The sequence below is a fragment of the Daldinia decipiens genome, assembly GCF_022478715.1.
Source record: "Daldinia decipiens strain CBS 113046 unplaced genomic scaffold F4813scaffold_31, whole genome shotgun sequence".
In the NCBI taxonomy this organism is placed as follows: domain Eukaryota; kingdom Fungi; phylum Ascomycota; class Sordariomycetes; order Xylariales; family Hypoxylaceae; genus Daldinia; species Daldinia decipiens.
Genome location: NW_026054574.1, coordinates 191,503 through 215,308, shown reverse-complemented (window position 1 = coordinate 215,308; position 23,806 = coordinate 191,503). Strand labels below are relative to the sequence as shown.

The window sequence follows — 23,806 nt, the reverse complement described above, 5'->3', positions numbered from 1 at the left end:
GGCCATGTGGGCTGGGGTCGGATTGCGATGTGTGAACCGTACTACTACCATGTTACCATGTCACGATACCTTTTCGCAAGATAGGGCTCTTTCTGTCCACCAGTCTCGTAGAGATTACACAGATGTCTGGGTGCCTGTCTCGGAGTAAGCCACAATCCCCTTTATTATGCCGGCTTCGATCCATCTAGGTACCACGTAAGATTCTTAATAGCCAACGCTAGAACGTGAGGATCCTGGGCAATTAAATATATTCTTACGCGAAACGCTAAGAGAAGAGCGAGGCTTCTTTTACTACTGCCTAATGTACCAAGTAGCCAACTCCAAATTACGGACTACATATTACGGACAAATCATCGGGCTTATCCATCACCTGCCGGATTGACAACTTGTTCTACACTACGGAGGAAAACGACTTTATACATAACTCCATTACATAGAGTTCTGAGATCCCTGCAGAAATACAACACCGTACAAGTACAGTACGCTATAGTACTCCATATATGTATGTACTAGACCTAAAGCAGATATCGAGATCTTCTGGGGGCATCATAGCTTGGCTGCTTGGCTGCTTGGCTGCTTGGCGGGCAGTCAGTCAGTCAGTCAGTCACTGTCAGCAAAGTAAAACCGACGAAACGACAGCGTTGCCTCGATGCTACGTTAGACCCGAACATTCCTGATCAGGCAATATTAATTGTGCATTATTCAGGGGTTGGGAATTAATATTCCTTGCCCGGAGCTGAAAAAGAACTGTCCAATGGGGAGACGAGCATGCCGGGGCGATGGCAATATGCCGTTTGAAGTCCACGTCTGGATATTCACGCGACGGTGACCCCGATTGATGTCATATACATAGGTCAAGCTTTATGTAACCGTAAGAGAGGGATTAAGAATTCTCTCAGGTATTTTACGCGGTATTGTTACCTAAAAAGCTCGAGTATACACCACTTACGCGTGTCTGTGCCGTGAGGCTGATAATTGGCCTTGCCGCCCTTGTCGGTACGGAGGGCGGGACTACATATATTAGACTCGATCCGTCCATCAACATGACGAGCCGATGGAGGGAAACTTTGATGCTCGTAAATTAGGTAGATATGAGCATTTATCTTCACGTCCAGTTGGAAAGCATTGATAAGACATCCAGACATGTTGCAACGTATGAGGGATAATCGGTTATTGAAGACTATCTGGAAGAGTCATTCGCGTTCAAGCATGCATTTAGACGGATATAATGGACAGGACAGAGTGATCATACAAATTCGAAATTCGATGTGCAAGTTAATCCCCGCGTCTTTATTTAGACTTACACGTGGACGATCTCTACTACGATATCATATGATCTGGTGGCCAATTTCGGAAATAACGTAGCTGCAGACACCTCGAACAAGTACAAGCCTTGCGGTAGTCGTGATGACATTGACAAGGTGCACTAGAGGGCCACTAAATAGTTAGAAGCGGCTCTCCAGACTCCTGTCATATTCTCATCATATACACGCCGACATGATTTCGTCATCTAAACGCCACACGTGGAGTCATAGAGAGGTGTTTCTTAAAACCAAGTGGGCGAGAGCCTATACCGCCTCCCTAGATACTCCTAATTAATGGTCGTCTAGAGATCGAATATATTCTAAAAATCGTCAAGCTACGTGAGGACAGTTAGACACACTACCTACCTACCTAGGCTTTCCGTTTGTTTGGAATTTCACCAGAATACATTATGCACAGAAACTTGCTCTTCCTCGCGGCCCTCGGGACCATGTCGTCGACGGGTCTTGCTGCTGCTGCGGAGCCGGTGGTTGACATTAATCACATCGTCATCCGGCAGGACACTACGATTACCATTACTGATAACCCTACTGGTGGCTCATCAACCGACTCTTCATCTACTTCGTCTACCGATTCCTCTGCTTCGTCGTCAACCGACTCGGCTTCATCATCCTCAATGTCCTCAATGTCCTCAATGTCTTCGATGTCTTCGATGTCTTCATCAGACATGATGTCATCATCAAACTCCATGTCATCAGACATGGGCGCCTCTTCTTCGACTGGCATGGGCATCATTACGTCTAGCGATTCCTCTGGCAGCAGCTCTAACCCCAGCTCTACATCCAACAGCGATAGCTCATCGATGTCCGGTGGCAGTTCAGGGGGTTCAGGAGGCCCGGGAGGCTCGTCCGGATCCGCCGGGGCAGGACCGAGGATCACAGCGGCACCCGCGGTGGCTTTTGCCGTTGGGTTAGCTGCTGTGGTTATGGTCTAGTTCAGAGCAGGGGAACAGGTGATATAACTAAGCATCCTCTGTGAGTGGGCGAGCTTTTGTTCGTGGCTCACTACTTAATGAGTGTATATGAGGTCTTGGGACGGCAAAATAGAATAGGGGCAACTTTGCTATAATCCCTAGGCGTATTTTCAATATGAAATCGTTAACTTACCACCTGTCACGAGGAGGAACTAAACAGTAGGGAAGCAACTTCGTTGTTGCGCAAAGAACTCTAGTTTATCTACGAGAGTCTAAGTCTATACATACTGAACATGTCCTTCGTTCTAGATATCTTATCTAGAATCCTGACGCCACCTTTGTATCTCAAAATATAATTTGATTTCGACTAACATTACTCGCGGCTGATGCATTCAGGCGGTTGACTAGTGTAGTGGCTGGGCCTGTATATAGGATTACTTGGCACATGGTAATAGTTACATTAATGTCATGCCAGTAGCCCGTCCTATATGATCCCGAATTACAACGTGCCTATCTTGGTTTAGTCTCTATTAATGCAAATCAAACATGAAAAGTGGACGGAAAGTTTAGAAGTAGAGGCTGCTTCTGCCATGATTCTAAACGGGACATGTAGAACAAAGAACATGTTCAGAGGTATGTATAGACATAGACTAGATTAGAATTCCTTGTGGAACAACAAAGTTGCTTCCCTACTGTTCAGTTCCACCTCGTAACAACTTCATCATGACGGAATTTATATCGGGATCGATGTCGACGACTGAGCCCTGGTCCCTAAAGCTGGTGTAGCTGTATGGTTCCTCATTGCACATTCCTTTTGGAATATGGACCTACCTCTCCAAAAGTCCGCGTCCGCGTCCGCACGTCTAATACTAGAGAGATAATAAACTTTTATATGACTAGCTAGAATCGTGGGTCCCGGTAATGTGATCTACCTCTAAATTAAAAGGGTTAGGTTATCGAGATAGAAGGTCCCGCCTGTCAGTAACCTTCAGGTACCCAAGATAATTAAGCGGATACATATACAAGTAGCAGATATCATTAACCAGGAGCATACGTTCCGGAAGTGTCTCCCCTATTGATCACCACGTTCACGTTCTACCTTTGAGAACTTTTTCCAAGACGGCATTCGGGTTGTGTCCCCTCCTTTTCTTTCTCTATAGAACAAGCAGATGCCAGATAGTTAGCTGAAAGATTGATAAGCCATCAGCTCTACTGTGGTCATTGGGCGTCTAATAGAGCCATGACTTGTACTCGACTCCTTGGCAGTGTCATCGCGGAAAGCGCCGGTTGGTAAACATTATCATATGGGGGTGTAGGTGCCTACCTACGTTTCAACTAATAGTTATGAGATAGTAGCAGCGGTATATACTACGCTATTCTTCTATTCTTCAATTCGGCAACTCAGCCCATGAATCAGTAATGTCTCTCCCCTTTTCCTTTTAGTTACCGGGTTTAATGCTCTATGTTGCCGGGAACTATCGTTAGGCTGTTAAATAGGCTTATGTTCAATTTCTTCTGGAACTATTGGTTTCCGGCTTACGGCTTAATCTCCGGCCTGACATACGTAGATGGTCGAGGCTTGGGTCTTTGACAGATACCTTACGGGAGTCAAGGCTTGGATGATCTCATATAGATCCTAATATCACCGCATCTCTTGCTCTGACATAGTAGTATAGATCATGTCGACGTATTATCAATGTGTTATGTCTACCTGGATATAATGTACCCATTTCGTCGTTATCTGAATTTGTCAGTTATTATGATGACTTTCCGCCATCCTTACCATATACAGTCCCCAATTTGATACCTTCTTGGTTACACGAACTACTCCCCTATGACTGTCAAATCGCCAGAGATCGAAGGTCTTATCCTTCTAAGCATCAGCTTGATTTCCATTGCTCTCCGGTTTTTCGTGCGGATAGAGGCTGTCGGATGGAAAAACCTTGCAGTTCATGACCATATTATGATTTTGGTAGCGGTAAGGATAATCATCCAGAATGTGGTTGAGGCATGGTGCGTCACTAATACTTGAACAAGTTTACATATTCGGCTGCAATATCTACTATGTACTTTTCAGTAGTTCAATGCCATGATTTGGCTAATAGCTATATGACGGATGAAGAGCGCATATCGCTGGATCCCGAAAGCGATGAATATTCACACAGGTAGGTACCTAATCTATCTAAATTCTACGTATCCTATGGGGGTTCCTAATTCATTATAGAATGTACTAATTTAAACTAGGGTCCTTGGGTTTAAGCTTAGCCTTGTCGATAGAATCTTGTACATGACCGTCCTCTGGCTGACGAAAGTGTCGATGCTGGCATTCTATCTACGTCTTACTGTAAGGAATCTCCCCGGCGTCTTTGGATTGTCCTTATTTAAATATAAGTCTAACAACATTCTCAGGAGCGCCTTGGATTGTACCAAAAACGGATATGGGTTGGGGTTGCCTTTCTCGGCGTGACTTGGTTGTTCAACCTTCTTATCACATTACTTTCCTGTAGGCCGATTTATAGGTACTGGCAGATATATCCCAACCCAGGAGGTACATTCTTTCTTAGATTACTTTTACCCGTCTCACTCGAGACTAACAGCGTACAGGGGCATGCTATCCGTCTACTTCGCTGACTAGCTTAATTAGCTCTCTTTGTGTCAACATAATTACTAGTATCTACGTTTTCATAGTTCCACTGCCAGTCTTGTGGATGGCTAATATCAAGACATGGAAGAAGGTGGGCCTTATCCTGCTATTCTCTGCGAACGGCATCGTTATTGTAATTTCCATATTATGCGGATATCAAACAATCAAGGGCGCGAACGAACACATAAGAGAAGGAGGTCAATGGGAATATCGGGTATGTTTTGTGGCAATAGTGACGGCAAATCTCCCACTTCTGTTTCCCTTAATTCGAAAATACGTGTTACCTCTACTTAGACGACAGCTGAAAACTCAGCCACGGATGCAGATGACCGCAGGGTGGGACAGTACGAGCATGAGCACGATACTGGAAGAACAAGAGCTAGATCGAGATATTTGGTGGATTCCTCCATGTTGCCGGGAATATGATGATCACGAGGTTAATATCAGGGTAGATGTTGAGCATTTAGAATCTAGAATGAACAACGAACAAGGAGCCTATAGAAGAGAGATGATGGAACATCCAAGAAAATGTCATCAACCTCCTGGAAAGTGCAAAAACCGTGTAAATTTTAAAGCTTAGGCAGATCAAGCTATTTGAGTCACTGATATTTAGTACTGGTAAATAATGAGGATCACTTCTTAATATTATAACCCTTGTGTGTATGTCTAGACATTTTCGTTCGTTTCTATCTCAAAACTCCTGTATCCATCATATAATATAATACAGATACACATTTATACATTACACCTTTCCCTTAGACCTAATAGTCCGGCCCAACCGGTGTAAATCCGAACGTCATATGGTACAGACGGCGAGTACGAGTACGGGTTGTGTTTTTCGCTTACACGGTAACGCCAGCCGGGGTCTGGCAGAGAACATCCTGTCCGAGGATAGGCAGGACGCAGCAGCGGGCACGCTGGCCACCAGCTGCGCAGACCGCGCTGAAGTTGCTGGCGTCGGTGGGGACGGTAGATGGGTTGGCGCAGTCGAGGTCGGCGACGCCTAGGACGTCAGTCGCGCAGCACTGCGAGGTGCCGTAGAGGCCGGTGCAGGGGATGTAGACCTGGCGCTGCTCGACGGCAGGCGCGGCGAGGGCGACGCCGGCGAAGATGGTGGCGATAGCTGCGGTGAAGAACTGCATTTTGGCTAAGTAGATTGTTTTGGAGTCGTAAATTTTGAACGAGAGAATATAGCGAGTGATATGTCTTTGGGAAGAGGCTTGGTTGTTGTTGGTTTGTGAATGTTTTTGTGTGATAATCTGAAGAATTTCCTAAACTATCGAGGAGACGCGAGTTTTTATAGATGTCCGTTTCATACCCCCTATCCTCTCTGGACTCCGAGCTGTCTGTTCTCCTAGGCCTTCGTCAGTGGCCATCGAGAGATGCGATGACGAAGATACTCGGCCCCATATCTCGGTCTTGTTTCGAGATGGCCCTGCTAGAGCTTAGGCTCTACCAGGTTCTGGGATTTACGGCATACAAAAGAGATTTGGCAAGCTTGTGGATCTTAAAATGGGCTGATATAGCCTCATATTACGAAACGAGTTGATATCTTAGTGATCATCATCCTGACATAAATAGGATGATTGTGATTGTGTAGTGGTGTGACATCAAACAAAGGCTTCAAGCCCAACTGACTAACGAATGAGAACGAATCTCAGTTCCATATATGGAAGCCATGCCCGATACCAACTCTTTGGTACCCAAGTTATTATCATGGCAATGCATTTTTACCACAACTTACTCTCTAACTACATAGGTATGTAGTAAACTTCGTGGAAAATATGGATTATAGCAGCCCTATCATGTAATTTGCAGGGGGCTCTTCGGAGAGAATACATAGCAACGGGGTACTGGTAGCGGCTAAGGACAGGGGAACTTATAAGACGGCTCTCGGCTGCAAGGAGGTTGAAGGCAAGGTGTTGAGCGCTAATTACCAACCTTGAGAGATGTGGTATCGTGTGGCACACATCATGACAGAACGCCACAGTTCTAGAAAACAGATCTAACGGTCTTGCATCAACGTGCATGATATGTAGCCTCGAGAGCTGCCGCCACCATTCAGGAGATCCGGGGGAGATCGTCACTGCTGGAAACCTCGTGTTGAAAAATAGTAACAAGGCGAAGAGACCTTGAATATCGCCTTCAGCTAAGCGTTGAACTACTATTCGTAGCATAAGTCGACGAATAAAGTCATTCATCATTACCAAGTTTGACCTGTAGAGCCGCAACCACTGCAGTATCAGTCATTAGCTTGAACCGACGAACAAAATACTCCGAAGCTGGCCCTCCTAAGCTATTCGCATGAAGCATAATTAAACATAATTCGAAGCTGGAGCTTAGCTAGAGATTTCAGGGGTAGAGGGATCAAGATCGAATGGAAAGACGAAGCGTGGCCGCGTACATGGTCCAGGAACGGGAACGACAAGCTCGAAAAATCAAGGAAGATGTAAAAGGGATCGACAACGGCATTTCTATATCGAGTAATTGAACCTAGGACGAGTGCGTCAATGCACTACCCAACTAGACTAACGGTGGCAATAGTTACTAAGAGACTCAATTGTAACTTGTTTACATAGATACCTGACATAGCAGGTATTGTGAATACATACCGATTTTATTGTATAATCTCTGTTTCCTTCTTACAATATGTAGCTTGATGGGTAATACAAACGACGTGTTTACCTGACTTGGACGACCGTCGAAGCGCGGCTGGTAGCCGTCTTGGCAACTCCGTCATCTACCGATTCTACTCGGCAATTCCTTAGATCGATATTTAGGGCTAGCTGAGTTGATAGGGTTACATTCAAATTCAAGAATATCTTCGTAGAAATCGTCATTCTTGTCGTCGTTTTAGTTGAGAAGCCCCTGAACTAATTTCTTAACTGTTCCAGACACCTAAAGTTGGTATTCGAAAGAAGATATACATACCTAACTAACTACCAATTAACTAGCCGATAAGTTGATTCTAGCTTCTAAGCGTATTTGCGTTGTCGCCTTAATAAGATCAATATAGCCGTCTCCATATGTTTAACTTGATTACCTGGATTAATCGACGTGAGATTTGACGAAACAAGACATCATAGCTTGTTATAGTAAACAGTAATACAGTGCTCGTCAGTAGAGTGCCGAATTGGAGATATTTCCGAGGTCAGCTAGTTTTGTGACTTCATCTCGCACCGTCGAATTGAGTTGTCATTCCATGTTTAGCCACCATTTTCAACCATGTCTCTTTCATATCAATAGGTTTTCGATTGAATAAGATACTACAGGGGATCAACACAACCCAATTTGGCCACTAAACGAACCAGTCCAAGGAACTAGGAACGGAGGATGGAACATCTTGGCCTGCCTTAACTTATAATATTGCGTTGGGCTTCCTGTTTCCAACGTTTCAGATGCCAAACAAATGATGTAATTGACTTTAGCTATCACACGTCGAGTCTTGGCGTGAAGACTTTATTTAAGGCATTATACGAAATCATAGGTTGTCAATGATTTTATTCAAAGGAGAGGAGTATTTGACAACTGTAATAATACTAATGTTGCCATCGATCGTAAGGATTGCAACAGTATCGCATCATTTTTCGCATACCCTTTTTAAGGAGAATATGACTTAACTAGGAAATCTGGACTTGACGGGTGAATGGTTTTACTCGTTTAAACTAAAAACTTCATGTTATATTCTACGTTTGCACTATGAAGAGCTCCTTTTAGATTTTGGGCTATGATTCTACATACGCTAGGCGAGAAGAGAAGCCGTAGAACGCGATGAACATAAGCCAAGCTAGCTATCGAATTAGCAGTATTCTGACAACTAAACTACCAGTATGAAGCCTGCCTTAGGTAGGCTTCTAACTTACCCGTGTAGTATTCAAAAGACTGACCTTAACCATCCTACAAGCATAACAACACGCGCCCTAGGAATCAGACCACACGGTAGGGAAGAGAAATGGACGTATCATGAGAGTTCACTACGCCGAGAAGGCCAGACTGAGAAATAGCGGTCAAAAAGGACATGGTACCGGCAAACCGCTCTTGATTCGCGATGTACCGAGATTATATTACAGGCTTCTTCTATGACTACCATTCGCTCCAATCGAAGAAAACTATGCGTAGAAATTGACCGTCTATAGAAAATGTTAGCACATAACCACAATAACACAAGGCAGACAGCATTTGAACTTACCTCCTTCTTCTTGGCTTGCACCTCAGCAATGGCATCCACGTAGTGCTCGTGGCTGATCTTGTTTTTACCCATCCGTAGGGCGATCATACCAGCCTCGACACAGACCGCCTTCAGCATAGCGCCACCAAATTCGTCTGTACTTCGGGCCAGTTCGTTCCAGTTGATGCTAGTATCGACCTTCATCTTGCGCGAGTGAATCTTGAGGATCTGTGCCCTAGCTTCTTCGTTGGGTAGAGGGAATTCTATCTTGCGATCTAGACGCCCAGATCGTAGTAGAGCGGGGTCGAGGACATCAACACGATTGGTGGCGGCCAAAACCTTGATCCGGTCATCTGATGCGAAACCGTCTAGCTGGTTTAGCAACTCGAGCATAGTTCGTTGAACTTCTCGGTCACCGCTCTTCTCACTATCAAAACGTTTCGTACCGACGGCATCAAGCTCGTCGATGAATATGATAGCGGGAGCCTTCTCCTTGGCCAACGCGAAGCAATCTCGAACTAGCTTGGCACCATCTCCTATGAACATCTGAACTAGCTGTGGACCAGCTAATTTGAGGAATGTGGCGTCCGTTTGGGCGGCGCAGGCCCGAGCTAAAAGGGTCTTGCCGGTTCCCGGAGGTCCATACATGAGGGCACCTATTATATAATATTGTGAGAAACAAGGTACGCAAGGCTTAGAATACTATACAACAAACCTTTGGGTGCCTTGATGCCGATTTTCTTGAACCGCTCGGCCTCCTTCATCGGCCAGACGATGGCCTCGACGAGTTCTTCTATTTGCTTATCCAAACCACCAACGTCGCTGTACTTTTCGGTAGGTTTCTCGTCAACCTCCATGGCCTTGACACGGCTATCATACTCGGCAGGTAACGTATCCAGGATTAGGTAGGAATCTTTATTAACACCGATGAGGTCGCCGGGCTTGAGGGTCTCTGGATCGACGAGACCGATCAAGGGTAAGAAGATAGTCTGTCTGGTAGAAGTTTTAATAACGGCCGACTTGCCTACCCTTGTGGCATCGAGATCGATATTGGCACCCTCTTCGGAAGATTCGGCGGTAGGATCGAGGTCGAGAAGCTCAACAACATTGCCAACGAGGTAAGGTAATTGCCTATCAAGTTAGTAAGAGAGATATATAAATGCGCAGATGCGCAGGGTAGACGAACCGGTTATTTGCGATCTTCTCGTTGTTCTCCTTGATCCTTTCGCCCATGGTTGCTTTCTCGTGCGATAACCGTTGGAATTCGCTCTTCATGATTCTAGCATCGTTCTCTAATAGGCGTTTCCGAGTCTTGAGATCTTCCGTACCGAGACTTAGGATTTCCTCGTCTAGAATCTCCTCTTCTTCGGGCTCGGCATCTTTCATTTCGGAGTCACCATCGCGATTAACTTTGTTGCCTCCTTCTTTTGATCCGTCACCTCGTCCTTCGTCCTTCTTGTCCTTGCCATCGTCAGATCCTCGGCGCTCGACGCCCTCCATATCTGGGGCGCTAGACATGGCGGATTAAGATAGTTAGGTTAATGGAATTTGGGGAGAAAAATAAATCCAAGTAGAAAAAGAAGTCCGTTTTCTATGCGTAACCTTACCAGCGTTCGTGCTGTGTGGATGTTACGGGGATATGAGGGATGTTTTGATTTGAAATGCTGATGTGTGTTGAAGTGTTGAAGTGATGAATGGAGCTCTAGTGAGGTCAAGTCAGTTAAGCTTTGGCTACAACTCCGAAGTACCTAACAAGGCTAGCAACTGCGGGAAGGTACTTGTGGAAACTTTCAATAGCTTCCCCAGGCAGGCGTGTCGCGTAATCAACCTGATGAATTGATCGAAGTCTTATCTCTTATCTATTAGCACACTTCCATAATTGCATATTACTATCTCGGGTATCTCGGGATATTATGCTATTGGCCCGTTATCATTTATGAGTTCCGTCATCATTTTCGAACTACAGCTAAGCCGAGTTTCCTCATAGTTCTTACTGTTACTCTTGCCTATTGTCAAAAGAGAAGAAAGTTTAGAGAAGGCATTTTAAGTTACATCTATTAAGTTGATTGAAAACTAATAATTCACCGTGGCTGGAATACTTTGGTCTCGAAGACCGGCCCCAACGACGGATGCCGCCGATGCGACCAGCGATTCTTCAAATCCTACTTCTCGCAATATCATGACCGCGCCTTCTGACCATCCTAATTTAACGCCTCAATTCTGCTTCTCGTCCGTAGCCCTTAGAGGTACGCCCTTCCTGTTGATAGATATCTTTTGAGCGCAAGCGCTTACCTCTCCTAAGACTTTCTCCGAATATCTCGTAGTGCGATAGACGACTCGATAACCCAAAATCTCAATGCTCTCGTAACGCCTTCTCAGTTGGGGTTTGACCCCTCTTCGACCTCTGTCCGGGTACCTCGAGCTTCTAGTCGACCTATCGATCCACGGGCGTGTCAGGCGTTCAAGGACAAGGTCTTATTCCCCTCCTGGCAAGCAAGGTCTGATGTTTTAACTTACTGCGCCTACGTTGCTACCAGTCCAGATCCAGATGATCCCGAAGTAGCTCTACGGGAAGCCGAGACCGAGAGGAATCATGAACGGGTGGTTGATGAGAGATTAGATCCATATTCCGGACGGTATTTCCCCCGAGAGCCTCGCACGGAAATGCTAGCCAACCTGCTGAGACAAGAGAGAAGCGTCGAAAATATCGTCCGTTCTCGAACGTGGGGTTTGGTGCGGGAGCGCTGCGGTGATAGCTTCCAGGACGCGGAACAGGCTCTGAACAGCTGGAGAACAGGAAGAGAGCGCCGCAGCCTATAGTTAATTGACTAGATTAAATAGCTATATAACGTTGCATATGCCTACGTAGGTAGGTCTTTGTATAAATCTCACCACTGAATGTAATAGTAGACTTGCTGCATACCTAGGCAAGTTTGTTAAAATCTACCTAACATAGGTATTCAATAGGTGTTCTTAAGACCACAGCTTAGAGCTGGAACTTTGTAAGTACCTAGGTACATTAATATGTACCTGCACCATGTACCTAAAATGTCCTATAAGAACATATAACTGCTTAACTAAATAACTAAATACTAAATATCTAACTCGGGTGATTGCCGGTAAAATAATAGCTCTAAATTTTCTTAATAGTGCCTGGACGATTATGTAAAACATCCCACTTCTGCGTGGTGCTTGCCGCTACTAGTCGCAGAGCTCTAAGCTTCAATATTCCCCCATTTACAAATCGGCGACATTACACAATCCCACGCCCGAGTTTGTCCCTACGACTGGTATTTAACGTCATAGGTTAGGAAAATAAGCATTTATTCACGAATACTTGTTCTCTGCCTGGAGTAGCGACGAGGTATTATTTATTGCACCAGCTGCATTCGGCGAATCAGCTCGTTACGCACGAGTTACATTGGACAGCTAAGCGGGAGGGCACCTTACACTCCCGGGCCTGGCTCTTGAACGACACTCCTGAGAAAGCTCATCTCTTTCAACAGAGGGTTTGACGGCGGGGGAGCTTCGTATTAACACCGACCATGCCTCAACCTCTTAGCTCGAAAGAGAACTCTCTCTTTCGGCAAGTCATTCGCAATTATGAGGACAAGCAGTACAAGAGGGGGTTAAAGGCTGCCGAGCAGATTCTCAAGAAGAACCCTAAACACGGAGACACGATGGCAATGAAGGCTTTGATCATCAATCAGCAGGGGAAAACCGAAGAGGCATTTGCATTAGGAAAGGAAGCTCTCACGGCCGATATGAAGTCGCACATATGTTGGCACGTTTACGGGCTATTGTACCGCCACCAGAAGAACTTTGAGGAGGCTATCAAGGCCTATAAGTTTGCTTTGAAGTTAGAACCCGAGTCCCACCAAATCCAGAGAGATCTCGCCTTCCTTCAGATTCAAATGCGCGACTATCAAGGATACATTCAAAGTAGAACTGCCATGCTCCAGGCTAGGCCTCAACTAAGACAGAACTGGACGGCGCTTGCAGTTGCCCATCACCTAGCTGGTAATCTTTCTCAAGCCGAAAAGGTACTGACGACCTACGAGGATTCTTTGAAAGTCCAGCCGTCTAAGACGGATTACGAAAATTCAGAGGCTGTCATGTATAAGAATTCTATCATAGGCGAGATGCAAGACTATCAGAAAGCTTTAGACCACCTAGAGTCCATTTCGAAGAGCAACCTCGATCGCCTGGCGATATTAGAGCTTCGTGCAGAATATCTGGCAAAACTTGGCAAGAAGGAGGAGGCAGCCGATGCCTACCGCGCCCTACTCGATCGCAACCCGGAGCATCCCGAATACTATTCCAAGCTTGTGGAGGTCTTAGGTATTGGTGCCGATGCTGCTGCCCAAAAGGCGATTTACGATGAATATGCCGAAAAAAATCCGCGTTGCGGCGCTGCCAAGCGGTTACCCCTGAACTTCCTCGTCGGTTAGTCACGTCAATTATATGAATCTTTAGTAGACCAAAAGCTCATAACAAGTTTAGGCGACGACTTCCGGGAGGCGGCCCGCGGATATTTATCTCTGATGTTAGATAAGGGAGTTCCTTCAACGTTTGCAAACCTCAAGCACCTCTATGCCGACCAGTCCAAGAGAGATACGCTTGGGTCACTAGCGCATGAATATCTCGACTCAAAACGAGCATCTTCAGACGGAAGTGCACCAGCGGATGGCGACTCGCTTAATGGAGAACCGGCTGCATTATATTACCTTGCCCAACACTACAACTACCATCTAAGCCGCGATCTCGAAAAGGCAACTGAGTACGTCAATAAGGGAATCGAGTTATTACCCAAGAACGTCGAGTTCCATATGACAAAGGCCAGGATATGGAAGCACTACGGAAATACTCGAAAGGCTTCCGAGACCATGGATGAAGCTCGCAAACTTGACCTGAAAGACCGTTACATAAACACCAAGGCGGCGAAATACCAACTGCGGAACGATGAGAACGAAACTGCTCTCAAGACGATGGGACTCTTCACGAGGAACGATTCGCCAGGCGGTCCTCTACACGATCTGTTGGATATGCAAAGCGTGTGGTACCTGACAGAAGATGGAGAGGCGTGGGTACGCAATGGGAACATAGGATTGGCACTGAAGAGATTCCACTCCGTCTATAACATATTTGATGTGTGGCAAGAAGATCAGTTTGATTTCCATAGCTTTTCGTTGAGGAAGGGGCAGATTCGCGCATATGTAGACATGATCAGGTGGGAGGACCATCTTCGCGAGCATCCATTCTACACCCGCGCCGCCCTCGGAGCTATAGCTATCTACGTAAGTATTTACGACCGTAGCCAGGCAACGAATGGCGTGAACGGGTCCGACGGTGCCAACGGAGACGAAGCTGCCGAGAGGAAAAAGGCAGCCAAGAAAGCTAAGAAGGAGGCACAAAAGGCCGAACGAGAAGCAGCTGAGCGAGTCGCCAAGCAAGATCCCAACAAGTCAAAGGGGGCGGCAGCAGAGCCCGTTAAAAAGGACGACGACCCTAACGGTTTTAAACTCGCAGCTACTACCGAACCATTGTCCGAGGCTACGAAGTTCCTCGCGCCTATACTTCAATTCAGTCCGAAGTACATCGATGGGCAAATCGCCGGCTTTGAAGTCTTCGTAAGGAGAGGTAATCCTATACATGCATTTTCCCCTACATTTTTTACACGTTCCACATGCTAATATCTCCTAGAAAAATATCTCCTTGCCCTTCGATGCCTAAATGCTGCGTTGGCCCTCGATGCGGACCACCCCACAGTTCACGAGCAAGTTGTGAGATTCCGACAAGCTCTAAATTCAAAGCTCGAATCACTACCCCCTAAAGTAGCTGAAGTGTTGAAGTCTGGATTCACTCTCGCAGACGCTACAGCAGATCTGAAGAAATACAACGCCAGCTTCCAAGAGAAGCATAAGGATAGCCCACCTCACGTCATCTCCGCTGTCAAGGCAGAGAGACTCATAGGGGAAGACAAAAAGAAAGTCGAGCAAGATCTCGCAGGAGTACTCAACCTGAAAGATGTCCATCACGAGCACGCGGAAGAAGTTCTGGCCATCTTGAAGCAGTGGCGCAGTGGCGAAGCAGATTCTTTCAAGGCAGCCGCTCGTGATAAGTGGCCGGAAGTGACCGTATTTGCGTGATAGTATTTCTGAAAGGATCTACCGAACTACATCTAGTCACAATATCCCTTGCCGTCTAGTACTGAAACGTTAGGGCAGAAAGTCTTAGAGGTAGTAATTCATCGCATCTCATTCTCGACAGGGCAGGGAAACATGAGTAAGGCTGCATAAAACTGCATTGTTTATGGACCGGAGCTTTTTCTTAGGGATTGATTGACAATGAAGGCATAAGATCTCTGGGAACGGAAAGAAAAGCAGTAGATAGTGTTCTGTGATCTTGCTACACGCGAGTAGCATAGGGACGTTCCTGAAGAACTACAAACCGAAAAGAAATCAGTATGTGGCGAGACTCCTTGTCTTATTTTCTCGTTTTCTGTTCTAGTCACGTAAGTTATTCGGGCGGTCCGGAGCAATAGACGTGGCGGGAGAACGGATGGGCTCTATACCCAACCGCTCTGCTTACCCTTGAGAGCCAAACGTATCCGAGATTAACTCCCTATCAATCATCTCGGATTATCACGACTTCTTGATGCTATTTCCCTGGGAAATAGCATCATGTTTATTGATGTGTACAATGCCTATGGTGCGTATTATTACTTCCTATACAAGGGAATAGGTGTAAAGAGTGCGTAGCACCGCCTGCTATCTAAGAGAAAGTATCTCCTTTCGCCACCCGGCATCATTACCGCGCCGGTTATGGTATAGAATCATGACGATCTCAGATTCGCTTGATTTATCACCCGTCATCTCCTTAACCAACAAATCCATTTTTCCAGGCATCACTACTGTTGATGGAGTTCTAGTCGCGACAAGGGGGATGTTGCTCTTCTTTTTCTTGAGAGGGGTCGATCAGATATTCACTCATGCCTAGCCATCTGAACTTGTTCTTGTAGGTAACACCTTCTCTCAACTTGATAGATATCAGTTCCTGCAGTTGGTATTCGGGTTTTAATGGTTCGCCGGGGCCTCGCTTGAAGAGGTGTTGCATTAGGCTATCTATATCCCTCCACGTCACGTCAGGCCAGTAGAAGTACCTCGTGGCACATAGGCACACTCGTGGATCCCAGTAAAGCTCCTTCTGTTCCATGTTAAATAATCCAGATTCGCTGGACAGGGGACGGGAATCGGAGAGGTCGCAGTAGGGGTTATCGGACCAAGCTGCTAGAGCCCAGATTGATAGTGCCTTTTAAATGTGCTGGTAGTCAAATATTATATTGCTTGTGGAGTGCCTAACCTGAAGACTGACCCGATTTCGAATAGCCCCCATATAATAGGGAGAACTCGGTGATAGGTACCATACCAGATTTAAAGGGTCTGGGATGTCTATGGCAGTGAGTCCGAAACCAGAGAGGAATATATCATGTCGAAGGTTTAAGTATACGTATCCCTTCATGTAATCGGAATACCAATAAAAATCGGGGTCTCCAGTGTCATATAAAATTCTCTGCTGTTCTTTGACGTCACGGTTGGAAGCACAGTTGGGAAGTTTTGGCAATAAGAGCACATGCAACACTAAACCATAGAAGCCTCGGGCACAGGACCGACTCTCCTTATTTACAGCCATGATAGGTGAAACAAGGGACCTGAAGGGTATGACTCGAGGGGATTGGGGAAAGAATTTGTGGCCGGGCTGGTTGTCGATTAGCACTATACGCTCCGCGGACGCCTGGAGCAATGCATGTTCCCAGATGATATGTCGTATATCCGAGTCCAGTTTGCCGAAGCAGAATGAAGCCATGATGTATTATATGGTATCGTGTTTGGGGCTCTGCTATGTATGATATCGATGTGGTTAATATTAGAGCAAGAGAAAAGCAGCCGGGGGATTGCGTTTTATATGCCTGCTTTATGTCGTTCCTTAGAGAGGCCGTTCATACCTCAGTAATGAACCGATCGCGCCACGACTTGTTGCTAGGCAATAGTTAACTAAGGAACAGTGTATATGATCTGATACTTGCATCAATGCCTGATACAGCGTAGTGAATCATCGAACATAGACATAAAGTGAGACTATATCTTTAGACACGAAAGGATTTACGAAGAACTCTTTGAACAAATACTACTCGGCGGAGAAAATCCCAAGCCGAGTTATCTTTAATGCAGCTTGGCTTATAAACACTCGCTACTATCAACTATCAGTTATAGAGAGTACTATTCATTCCCAAAATAGAATCGTCCAGTCTGGTAATTCGCGTCTTTGATTAGTTGCTTCCAGTATAGTAGTATAATGGACCCGGGCTCTTGTAGATTATGTAGTTGAATCAAGATCACTTTGCAGCAATATGCAGACTATTATGTCTAGATCTTCATATTTGGGGAGTATTCTTTCAGGGTAGTCCTATTGATCTTTTTTATACAGGTGATACGGACAAAAGAATTCCAGCTATTCAGTTCAAGTTACCAAGATATCCCAGTACGTTTAGATTCTCGGCATAGCTAGCTACGTCCAATAAAAATGAGACATTCCGGTAGAACTTAGCGGTGGCTGCTGAGCGTATCTACTTAATGTGATTTAGCATCGGCGTTAACAACAATCCACCTCCCCCACAATCACGTTTTGATTGGAAGGGCTGCCTGGCGAAATGGTATCGCGTCACTTTCCGGTGTTACTCTGGAACATGGTGAAGATTGCGGGTTCGAGTCCCGTGGTGGTCGTACTTTTTGCATCTCAAAATTATTATTATTTCTAGATTTTCTCTTCCTGTGTTTTTTTCGCCCGTTGGGCAATGTACATTAATAAATGCGTTCATTATGTCCCATGCTCAATGTTATACTTCTATTTTGCTCGACTTAACATCAACGGAATTGAGGAAAAGGGGTTGAGCAGCTTGCCCTTTCACCAGACACAAATCTTCTGGATTAGGAACGAGTCATTATTATCAACTTGTCAAACTAGACTGAATCAGCTGACATGGTATCTACTAGCTATGACCAGGTAGCTATAACTATAGCCACTACAATAGGATGCTAACCCCTATACATGATATAATACCCAGGTAGCATTAGCCGACTTCGCCTTCTTAAGGCCCACAGACTCACGATCCCTCCCGACAAAGGGGAATTGTATACACACAATTATAACCCAGTGATTTCTTCCTACCTATGCTCGAGACACATTCTCTATGATTGGTCTGTAGGTAGGAGTTTAGGGATGAGCTCTATAAAAACCTGATCGTCTCTTTTGCTTATCTTTGGATCTGAGTTGTTGGCAACAACTCAGACTGCCATGCCGTTCTCCGTGATCTTCTTACCCTTAGTATCGTAGGTCGTAACGCTGAAGGCTTCGTAATCGTTGTCGTCGCGCAGATCGTCTTCGTCAATCTCTAAACCGGCCAGACAACCACGTCCGACTTTCGGCCAGGCAGGAGGCACGGAATCTGCCGAGTCTTCTCTGGCTGCTTGGTCTTGGTTCTCGGCGGTAGTAGTACCCTTATTAGCACTTGCCTTTACGTTCACGGATTGTGAGTCAGGTGTTGACATTTTGCTAGAGTAGTGGGTAGGGCCGACGTTGATGTTGGACTCCGCTTTGGCCCGTAGACTCTCATGAGATGGTCGCCCCGCTTGAGCAGCGCCGCGTTTAGTCTCCTGAGGGAAGATAGGCAAGTCCGGATGCAGTTCCGTGCTGTACATGATGAGGTTGACAAGCTGCGCGTGAGGTACACTAGAGAGATACGTTCGTTTCTGGGATGACGTTAGTATTCTCAACGACGAAAAAAATATGTATATGTGCACAGATGAGTTCAATAGGATTAGAACTAAAGCCTACCTGTTCATTGGTCTTGTTGGACCAGCTTACGCCTTTGAGGCCGTCAATATTCTTCTTACGGGCAAGATGCCTTTCGCGTTTGGCCATGCAGCGACCGCAGAACCAGGAGCGCGACTCGTTGCTAACGAATTCGTCGTCGATGTAGGGTTCGTGGCACATCTGGTGCCAGCAAAGGTTGCAGCCGTCGCAGAAGACGATCTGGTTAGCGGGGACGCTCAGTCCTCGAGTACACACTTTGCACAACGCTTGCTCTGCAGTACGCTTGCCGTAATTCTTGCGCTTTTGGGTGGCGGCATCGCGGGCTGACTGTTGCGAGGGGTTGTACTGCGCCGGCTTCTGCACCTGGCGGCCAGACTTCGTCATAGTCGGCATGGCTTGGTTCTCCTTTGCAGTATTTGTGACGGCAATGGTGCTGGTAGGGCTTTCGTCATCGGATAGCTCGCTCAGGCTCGAGGACGTATCTTCATCGTCGTGGCCGTCCTTACCGCGTTTGCGCTTAGTTCCGCGTTGCGACTTCCCCTTCGACTTTTGGGCTGTTGCTTTTTGGCCCCGAGACTCCTTGGTTGTAGACCCGTACTTGGCTGGTGCCGGCGTTCTAAGCTGAAAGGCGTCGTTCATAGGCATGCGCATAGTAGTGCCTGCAGATGTCTTCTTCGTAGCGGAAGAAGAGGAAGCGTGCTTGGGAGTAATAGTTGGCATAGGCATCGTTAGAGAAGTGTTCATAGTTTTAACAAGACGTCTCTTAGTATCCTCGAAAGTGGAATCCTTAATGCTATTCCTAGGGAACGTTGAGGAGGCAGATGAGAGCGCCGACGACAGACTTCCAGGCTTGGAATTTATTCGCTTGAGGATCATCTGCGTTGCTGCTGAAAACTGCGGCATGTAAGGTGGACGACCAGTCGAACTAGTAGTACTTGGTGCCGGGCTTGGTGCTTTAGGGGCTGGTGGCTGCACCGGCTCTAGAGGTTGCGACGATGCCATATCTTTGGTAGCTGCCAGAGCTGCCGGCGCTGCCGGCGCTGCCAATATTGCGACGGCATCGCCGACTTTATCCTTTTCCGAATCCATTATTCACCCCCTACTTTACTCGGTTACATTAGGTACATTAAAGAATACAACGGCATGCGAACACTGCCGTCGCGTCGGCGCATTAGTGGTCGACAGTTTATATAGACAGGTGAGGTTGGCGGGTATCACCTACCACAAAACCGCATCCAGACGTAATTAAATTCCTGCAAAAGCCCTGGGCAGTAGCATTTGTATCAATTTCCAATAGTCTTAATCAAAAGGTGTAAAGATGGTAAATTGGTTCATGAAAGATTGAAATTCATAGGGTGGAGGCTTGTGCACGTGATATTCACGTGATGGTATGATTTCCCGGAAGCTCCTGCCAAAGTCATCAACCACTTGTCAGCGTTGTCAGGCCACTTTAAGGTTAGTTGATTGACTTTAGCCTTTTACTTATTATGTTTTGGTGCATTAACTATTCCTATATGGTTTTAATCCATCCTACTTTCTTTTAGACGAACTACAACCCTTACATACATGTACATCTAAGTCTTAAACCTCCTTCGTGTGTATTCGGGATCTGTTCAGCTCCTAGTAAGCGAGTTCAACGAGTCAATTCAAGCCCGATAATCGTATATATTTGATCGTATCAGGCCAAGCCAATTCATTCGTAAATTGAGGCTTACCTGGCTATATCGTGAAACTGGCCTGAGGCCCCCAGGGGGCGATACCGGCTAAACTTCGGGTAAAAAATTTCCCCGCAACCTGATTGGTTGAAAGGGGGGCTGCATATATAGGTACCCACCTAGCCCCTTCTCAACACCAAAAATATCATCGTGGTCTCGAAAACACGATTATCTTTACCCTCAATACGTACATACTTAAGTATCTAATATATAAGCTTAAGATACCACGCGTATATAATAGCATAATCAACGCGTTTATATTATTAGTATACGTATACTGCATTACGCGTTTATTATAACAAATGTTATTTTTTAAATTAAACTTATTATTTTAACGTCATTATAATTATGCGGTTGTTTTAAACCAATCATATCCCTTAAATTCCAATATTAGAAGTCTATATAGCTTCAACTTATCTTATTATTAAGCAAATAATTTTTTTTTAAAATTCGACTCGCATAGATATGGTAAAAATAGGATCTGCCCAAGCCGGGTCAAGCTTTTAATTGGCTCGTTGAACTCGCTGCTCCTAGGTATATACTAGCATTTGGCAAGGATAGGTATTTTGATTCAACTTCTATTTGTTACTGAAGACTGCTACTCGAACTCGTAAAATTCGTGGAGTTCAATAGTAAATATTGGCATATTCTATCTGATAGCCCCCTTTTCTCTCAATGCAACCACCTCGCCAGCTTCGAAACCAAGAATATCCTTGAGAACTTCGTCCGTATGTTGACCTAAAGTTGGCGGCGCGGTTCGGACCCTTGGCTTACTCTCGCTATATTTTACCGGCGTATTCACCAACTTGATCGGACCACATTGCTCATGTTCTACTTCGACTACCATGTTTCGTGCTTTAGTGTGTTCGTGGTTTAACGCCCCCTGGACGTCGTTTACTGCGGCGTACGGCATGCCCTTGCCCTCAAAGATCTCCAGCCATTCTTGTGTCGTCTTCTGGATGCTGATCTTCTCGATTTCGGCTTCGAGCTCTATACGGTTTGCTACCCGCTGCGAATTGATGCTGTACTTTGGATCCGTCTTCCATTCCGGCTGGCCAAGACCATCGCACAGAATACCGAATAACCTGTCATTTCCACCGCCGAATAAGACATCGCCATCCTTAGTTTTGAATGACTTGTACGGAACTACCGATGCTAAGAAATTGTTAGCAAGGGTTGCGGGGTTCCTATAACTCTGAACTTACGATGAGCCGTGCCCCATCGGCCCGAGTCTTTCTTCCCGCTGATGAGACAACTGCTGGCAATATTTGCCAGCGTGGCAGTCTGGCAGTCACTCAGTGCGACATCGATGTGTTGACCTCGACCGGTCTTTGCCCGGGAGAGCAGGGCAGCCATAATGCTATTACTAGTGTAGAGTCCCGTCGTCAAGTCGGTGACCGCAACACCAACCTTTACTGGTGGTCCATCTCGGTTACCAGTAATATGCATCAGTCCGAATTCCGCTTCGACCATGACGTCGTAGCCGGCCCGCTGAGAGGAAGGCCCGGTCTGGCCATATCCCGTGATCGAGGCGTATATGAGGCCTGGATTGATTTCATGAAGCGTCTCGAAGTCCATCCCATATTTCTTCAGCGTTCCGGGGAGATAATTCTCTACGAGAATGTCACATTTTGCTGCCAGCTTATGCAGGATCTCCACGCCCTCGGCATGTTGGAATGACAGGCCTAAAGATTTCTTGTTGCGATTGACCTAGATGTAAGTCAGTAAAGACTACGTATAGCAGGATTGATAAGTGTATAACATACACCCAAGAAATAGGCAGACTCGCCCGGGCCTTCTTGGTTGGATCCGTTTCGGTATTTGGCATAAGGAGGCCCCCAAGCCCGCGTGTCATCTCCGCGCGTAGGATGCTCAATCTTGATAACTTCTGCTCTTGCGTGCGATACGATATTAGCTTAACACAGTCCAACGTCATAAAAGTGACATGTAGTTTATACCCAAGGTCGCCTAGAATTTGTGTACAATATGGCTACGCAGAAAGATAAGTGAGCGAGTGGCCGTGCACATTGCCGAGGTTGGGGGCAGATCCTTCACTACATACGCCGGCCAGGACCCTAGTCATATCCAGAACACGATAACCCGCCAAGGGGAGAGAGGATCGCTCGTCATTTACAGCAGAATACCGCCGTATTAAGTTAACCGAATAACGATTTCTAAGAAACGTTGTGTCGCGGCTGGCGCGAGCTACTGTGCGACTGAACATGATGGCTGATTTGGTGGTTATTAATTCTTGAGACACAGAATGTCTGTATTAGCCGAGACCTCTCGGGACGAACAGACAAATAACACAGGGCAGATCGACATCTACTGAAGGAATCAATCTTCACCGGAAGAATTGGTATACAAGCCGTTCGGATCCTGCAGTACCTAGACGTTGATAAGTTGGAACTTTGAAAACAGCGAGAAACGGCCGCTATTCCCGATTAATTGAAGTTTTACCCCACAATCCAACAACATGAGGGCACCCCTGCGGTGTACCACAATAGCCCGAGTTTTTGAAGGTAATATAGTGCTGCCGGGGAACCTCGAATACCGACCTTTACAAAGATATATATATATATATAAAAAAAAAAAAAAAAAGGGAGAAGCGTGTGGGATTCGAACCTAGGCTGAAAAATACGTATTTTGAGAAAAAGATGAAAGTGGAGACCTGGAAAAACACGTGAGAGACCCGTTTATTCTCAGCTTTTCTAGGGATGCATCCAATAAAACCGCTTAAAATGCGCACAGACGAACTTCCTTTCTCGAGTCGAAGTTTTCCAAAAAGGGATTCCCAAAGAGGAAATCGAGGTTAGCAAGACAATATCCCTCGTAAACTCGGGCATACGATGATTAGTGCAATGAAAACGGTCCCCTTTATTCCTCATTAGTATTTGACTATGACGATTTGCTGATTACGATTCTTAGGAACAATAAGCTGAGCTTTTTTCACCATGAACGACATCGGTCGTTACTTGTTACTCGAGAAGGATTCGATGCTCGTCACGACCGACTGTTTGTCAGAACGCTCGTTCCTCTTTAAAAGAACCCCTGCAACATAGGGATGGGCGGTGCAATGATGGACGATTGGGAGTAGCTGTCGTGCAACGCAAAGCACTTTATCTTGAGTCAACCTACTAAGGTAAGCATCACCACTGCTAACTGTTGGC

General features: G+C 46.0%; 8 protein-coding genes and 1 non-coding gene across 9 annotated transcripts; 4 read left to right on the top strand and 5 right to left on the bottom strand.

Annotated features, from left to right (window-relative positions):
- Window positions 1-1,430: 1,430 nt before the first annotated feature.
- On the top strand, window positions 1,431-2,419 carry F4813DRAFT_184313 (uncharacterized protein). The gene has a single exon (XM_049239351.1). It carries the CDS (start codon window positions 1,715-1,717, stop codon window positions 2,255-2,257), a length of 543 nt encoding a protein of 180 aa, XP_049097176.1. The 5' UTR covers window positions 1,431-1,714; the 3' UTR covers window positions 2,258-2,419.
- Window positions 2,420-5,722: 3,303 nt separating this feature from the next.
- Window positions 5,723-6,022, bottom strand: F4813DRAFT_398555 (Cerato-ulmin hydrophobin family; the record flags this gene model as incomplete). Its single annotated transcript, XM_049248064.1, has 1 exon — window positions 5,723-6,022. The coding sequence occupies one exon, from the start codon at window positions 6,020-6,022 to the stop codon at window positions 5,723-5,725; it is 300 nt and encodes a 99-aa protein (XP_049097175.1).
- Window positions 6,023-8,397: 2,375 nt separating this feature from the next.
- On the bottom strand, window positions 8,398-10,790 carry F4813DRAFT_368064 (26S proteasome subunit P45). Its single transcript, XM_049244261.1, has 4 exons — window positions 10,235-10,790; window positions 9,764-10,179; window positions 9,070-9,704; window positions 8,398-9,010 (listed from the first exon to the last, which is right to left on the bottom strand). Exons 1-4 carry the CDS (start codon window positions 10,564-10,566, stop codon window positions 8,990-8,992), a joined length of 1,404 nt encoding a protein of 467 aa, XP_049097174.1. The 5' UTR covers window positions 10,567-10,790; the 3' UTR covers window positions 8,398-8,989.
- A 218-nt stretch (window positions 10,791-11,008) lies between these two features.
- Window positions 11,009-12,033, top strand: F4813DRAFT_368062 (putative caffeine-induced death protein Cid2). The gene is made up of 2 exons (XM_049244260.1): window positions 11,009-11,294; window positions 11,351-12,033. Exons 1-2 carry the CDS (start codon window positions 11,228-11,230, stop codon window positions 11,866-11,868), a joined length of 585 nt encoding a protein of 194 aa, XP_049097173.1. The 5' UTR covers window positions 11,009-11,227; the 3' UTR covers window positions 11,869-12,033.
- Window positions 12,034-12,593: 560 nt separating this feature from the next.
- F4813DRAFT_391921 (N-terminal acetyltransferase A, auxiliary subunit) lies at window positions 12,594-15,197 on the top strand (the record flags this gene model as incomplete). The annotated part of the gene is made up of 3 exons (XM_049247227.1): window positions 12,594-13,494; window positions 13,552-14,688; window positions 14,752-15,197. 3 exons carry the CDS (start codon window positions 12,594-12,596, stop codon window positions 15,195-15,197), a joined length of 2,484 nt encoding a protein of 827 aa, XP_049097172.1.
- A 480-nt stretch (window positions 15,198-15,677) lies between these two features.
- F4813DRAFT_398553 (uncharacterized protein) lies at window positions 15,678-16,914 on the bottom strand (the record flags this gene model as incomplete). The annotated part of the gene is made up of 2 exons (XM_049248063.1): window positions 15,678-16,359; window positions 16,423-16,914. The coding sequence occupies 2 exons, from the start codon at window positions 16,912-16,914 to the stop codon at window positions 15,976-15,978; spliced, it is 876 nt and encodes a 291-aa protein (XP_049097171.1). The 3' UTR covers window positions 15,678-15,975.
- Window positions 16,915-17,744: 830 nt separating this feature from the next.
- On the top strand, window positions 17,745-17,831 carry F4813DRAFT_t111. Its single transcript has one exon. It is a non-coding gene; the product is annotated as a tRNA-Arg (tRNA).
- Window positions 17,832-18,030: 199 nt separating this feature from the next.
- Window positions 18,031-20,347, bottom strand: F4813DRAFT_368059 (uncharacterized protein). Its single transcript, XM_049244259.1, has 2 exons — window positions 18,943-20,347; window positions 18,031-18,857 (listed from the first exon to the last, which is right to left on the bottom strand). Exons 1-2 carry the CDS (start codon window positions 20,008-20,010, stop codon window positions 18,393-18,395), a joined length of 1,533 nt encoding a protein of 510 aa, XP_049097170.1. The 5' UTR covers window positions 20,011-20,347; the 3' UTR covers window positions 18,031-18,392.
- An 833-nt stretch (window positions 20,348-21,180) lies between these two features.
- Window positions 21,181-23,237, bottom strand: F4813DRAFT_368055 (CoA-transferase family III). Its single transcript, XM_049244258.1, has 5 exons — window positions 22,699-23,237; window positions 22,595-22,626; window positions 22,403-22,529; window positions 21,842-22,346; window positions 21,181-21,791 (listed from the first exon to the last, which is right to left on the bottom strand). Exons 1-5 carry the CDS (start codon window positions 22,858-22,860, stop codon window positions 21,286-21,288), a joined length of 1,332 nt encoding a protein of 443 aa, XP_049097169.1. The 5' UTR covers window positions 22,861-23,237; the 3' UTR covers window positions 21,181-21,285.
- Window positions 23,238-23,806: the final 569 nt, after the last annotated feature.

Coding starts and splice junctions, on each gene's coding strand:
- F4813DRAFT_184313 (XM_049239351.1), top strand. CDS start 1,715: ATGCACAGAAACTTGCTCTTCCTCGCGGCCCTCGGGACCATGTCGTCG.
- F4813DRAFT_368064 (XM_049244261.1), bottom strand. CDS start 10,566: ATGTCTAGCGCCCCAGATATGGAGGGCGTCGAGCGCCGAGGATCTGAC. Junction 9,705..9,763: donor CGGCATCAAGGCACCCAAAG/GTTTGTTGTATA, acceptor ATTATATAATAG/GTGCCCTCATGTATGGACCT. Junction 9,011..9,069: donor TGCAAGCCAAGAAGAAGGAG/GTAAGTTCAAAT, acceptor CATTTTCTATAG/ACGGTCAATTTCTACGCATA.
- F4813DRAFT_368062 (XM_049244260.1), top strand. CDS start 11,228: ATGACCGCGCCTTCTGACCATCCTAATTTAACGCCTCAATTCTGCTTC. Junction 11,295..11,350: donor CTCGTCCGTAGCCCTTAGAG/GTACGCCCTTCC, acceptor ACCTCTCCTAAG/ACTTTCTCCGAATATCTCGT.
- F4813DRAFT_368059 (XM_049244259.1), bottom strand. CDS start 20,010: ATGGATTCGGAAAAGGATAAAGTCGGCGATGCCGTCGCAATATTGGCA. Junction 18,858..18,942: donor CCAACAAGACCAATGAACAG/GTAGGCTTTAGT, acceptor ACGTCATCCCAG/AAACGAACGTATCTCTCTAG.
- F4813DRAFT_368055 (XM_049244258.1), bottom strand. CDS start 22,860: ATGTTCAGTCGCACAGTAGCTCGCGCCAGCCGCGACACAACGTTTCTT. Junction 22,530..22,594: donor CAAATTCTAGGCGACCTTGG/GTATAAACTACA, acceptor ATCGCACGCAAG/AGCAGAAGTTATCAAGATTG. Junction 22,347..22,402: donor AGTCTGCCTATTTCTTGGGT/GTATGTTATACA, acceptor ACTTACATCTAG/GTCAATCGCAACAAGAAATC.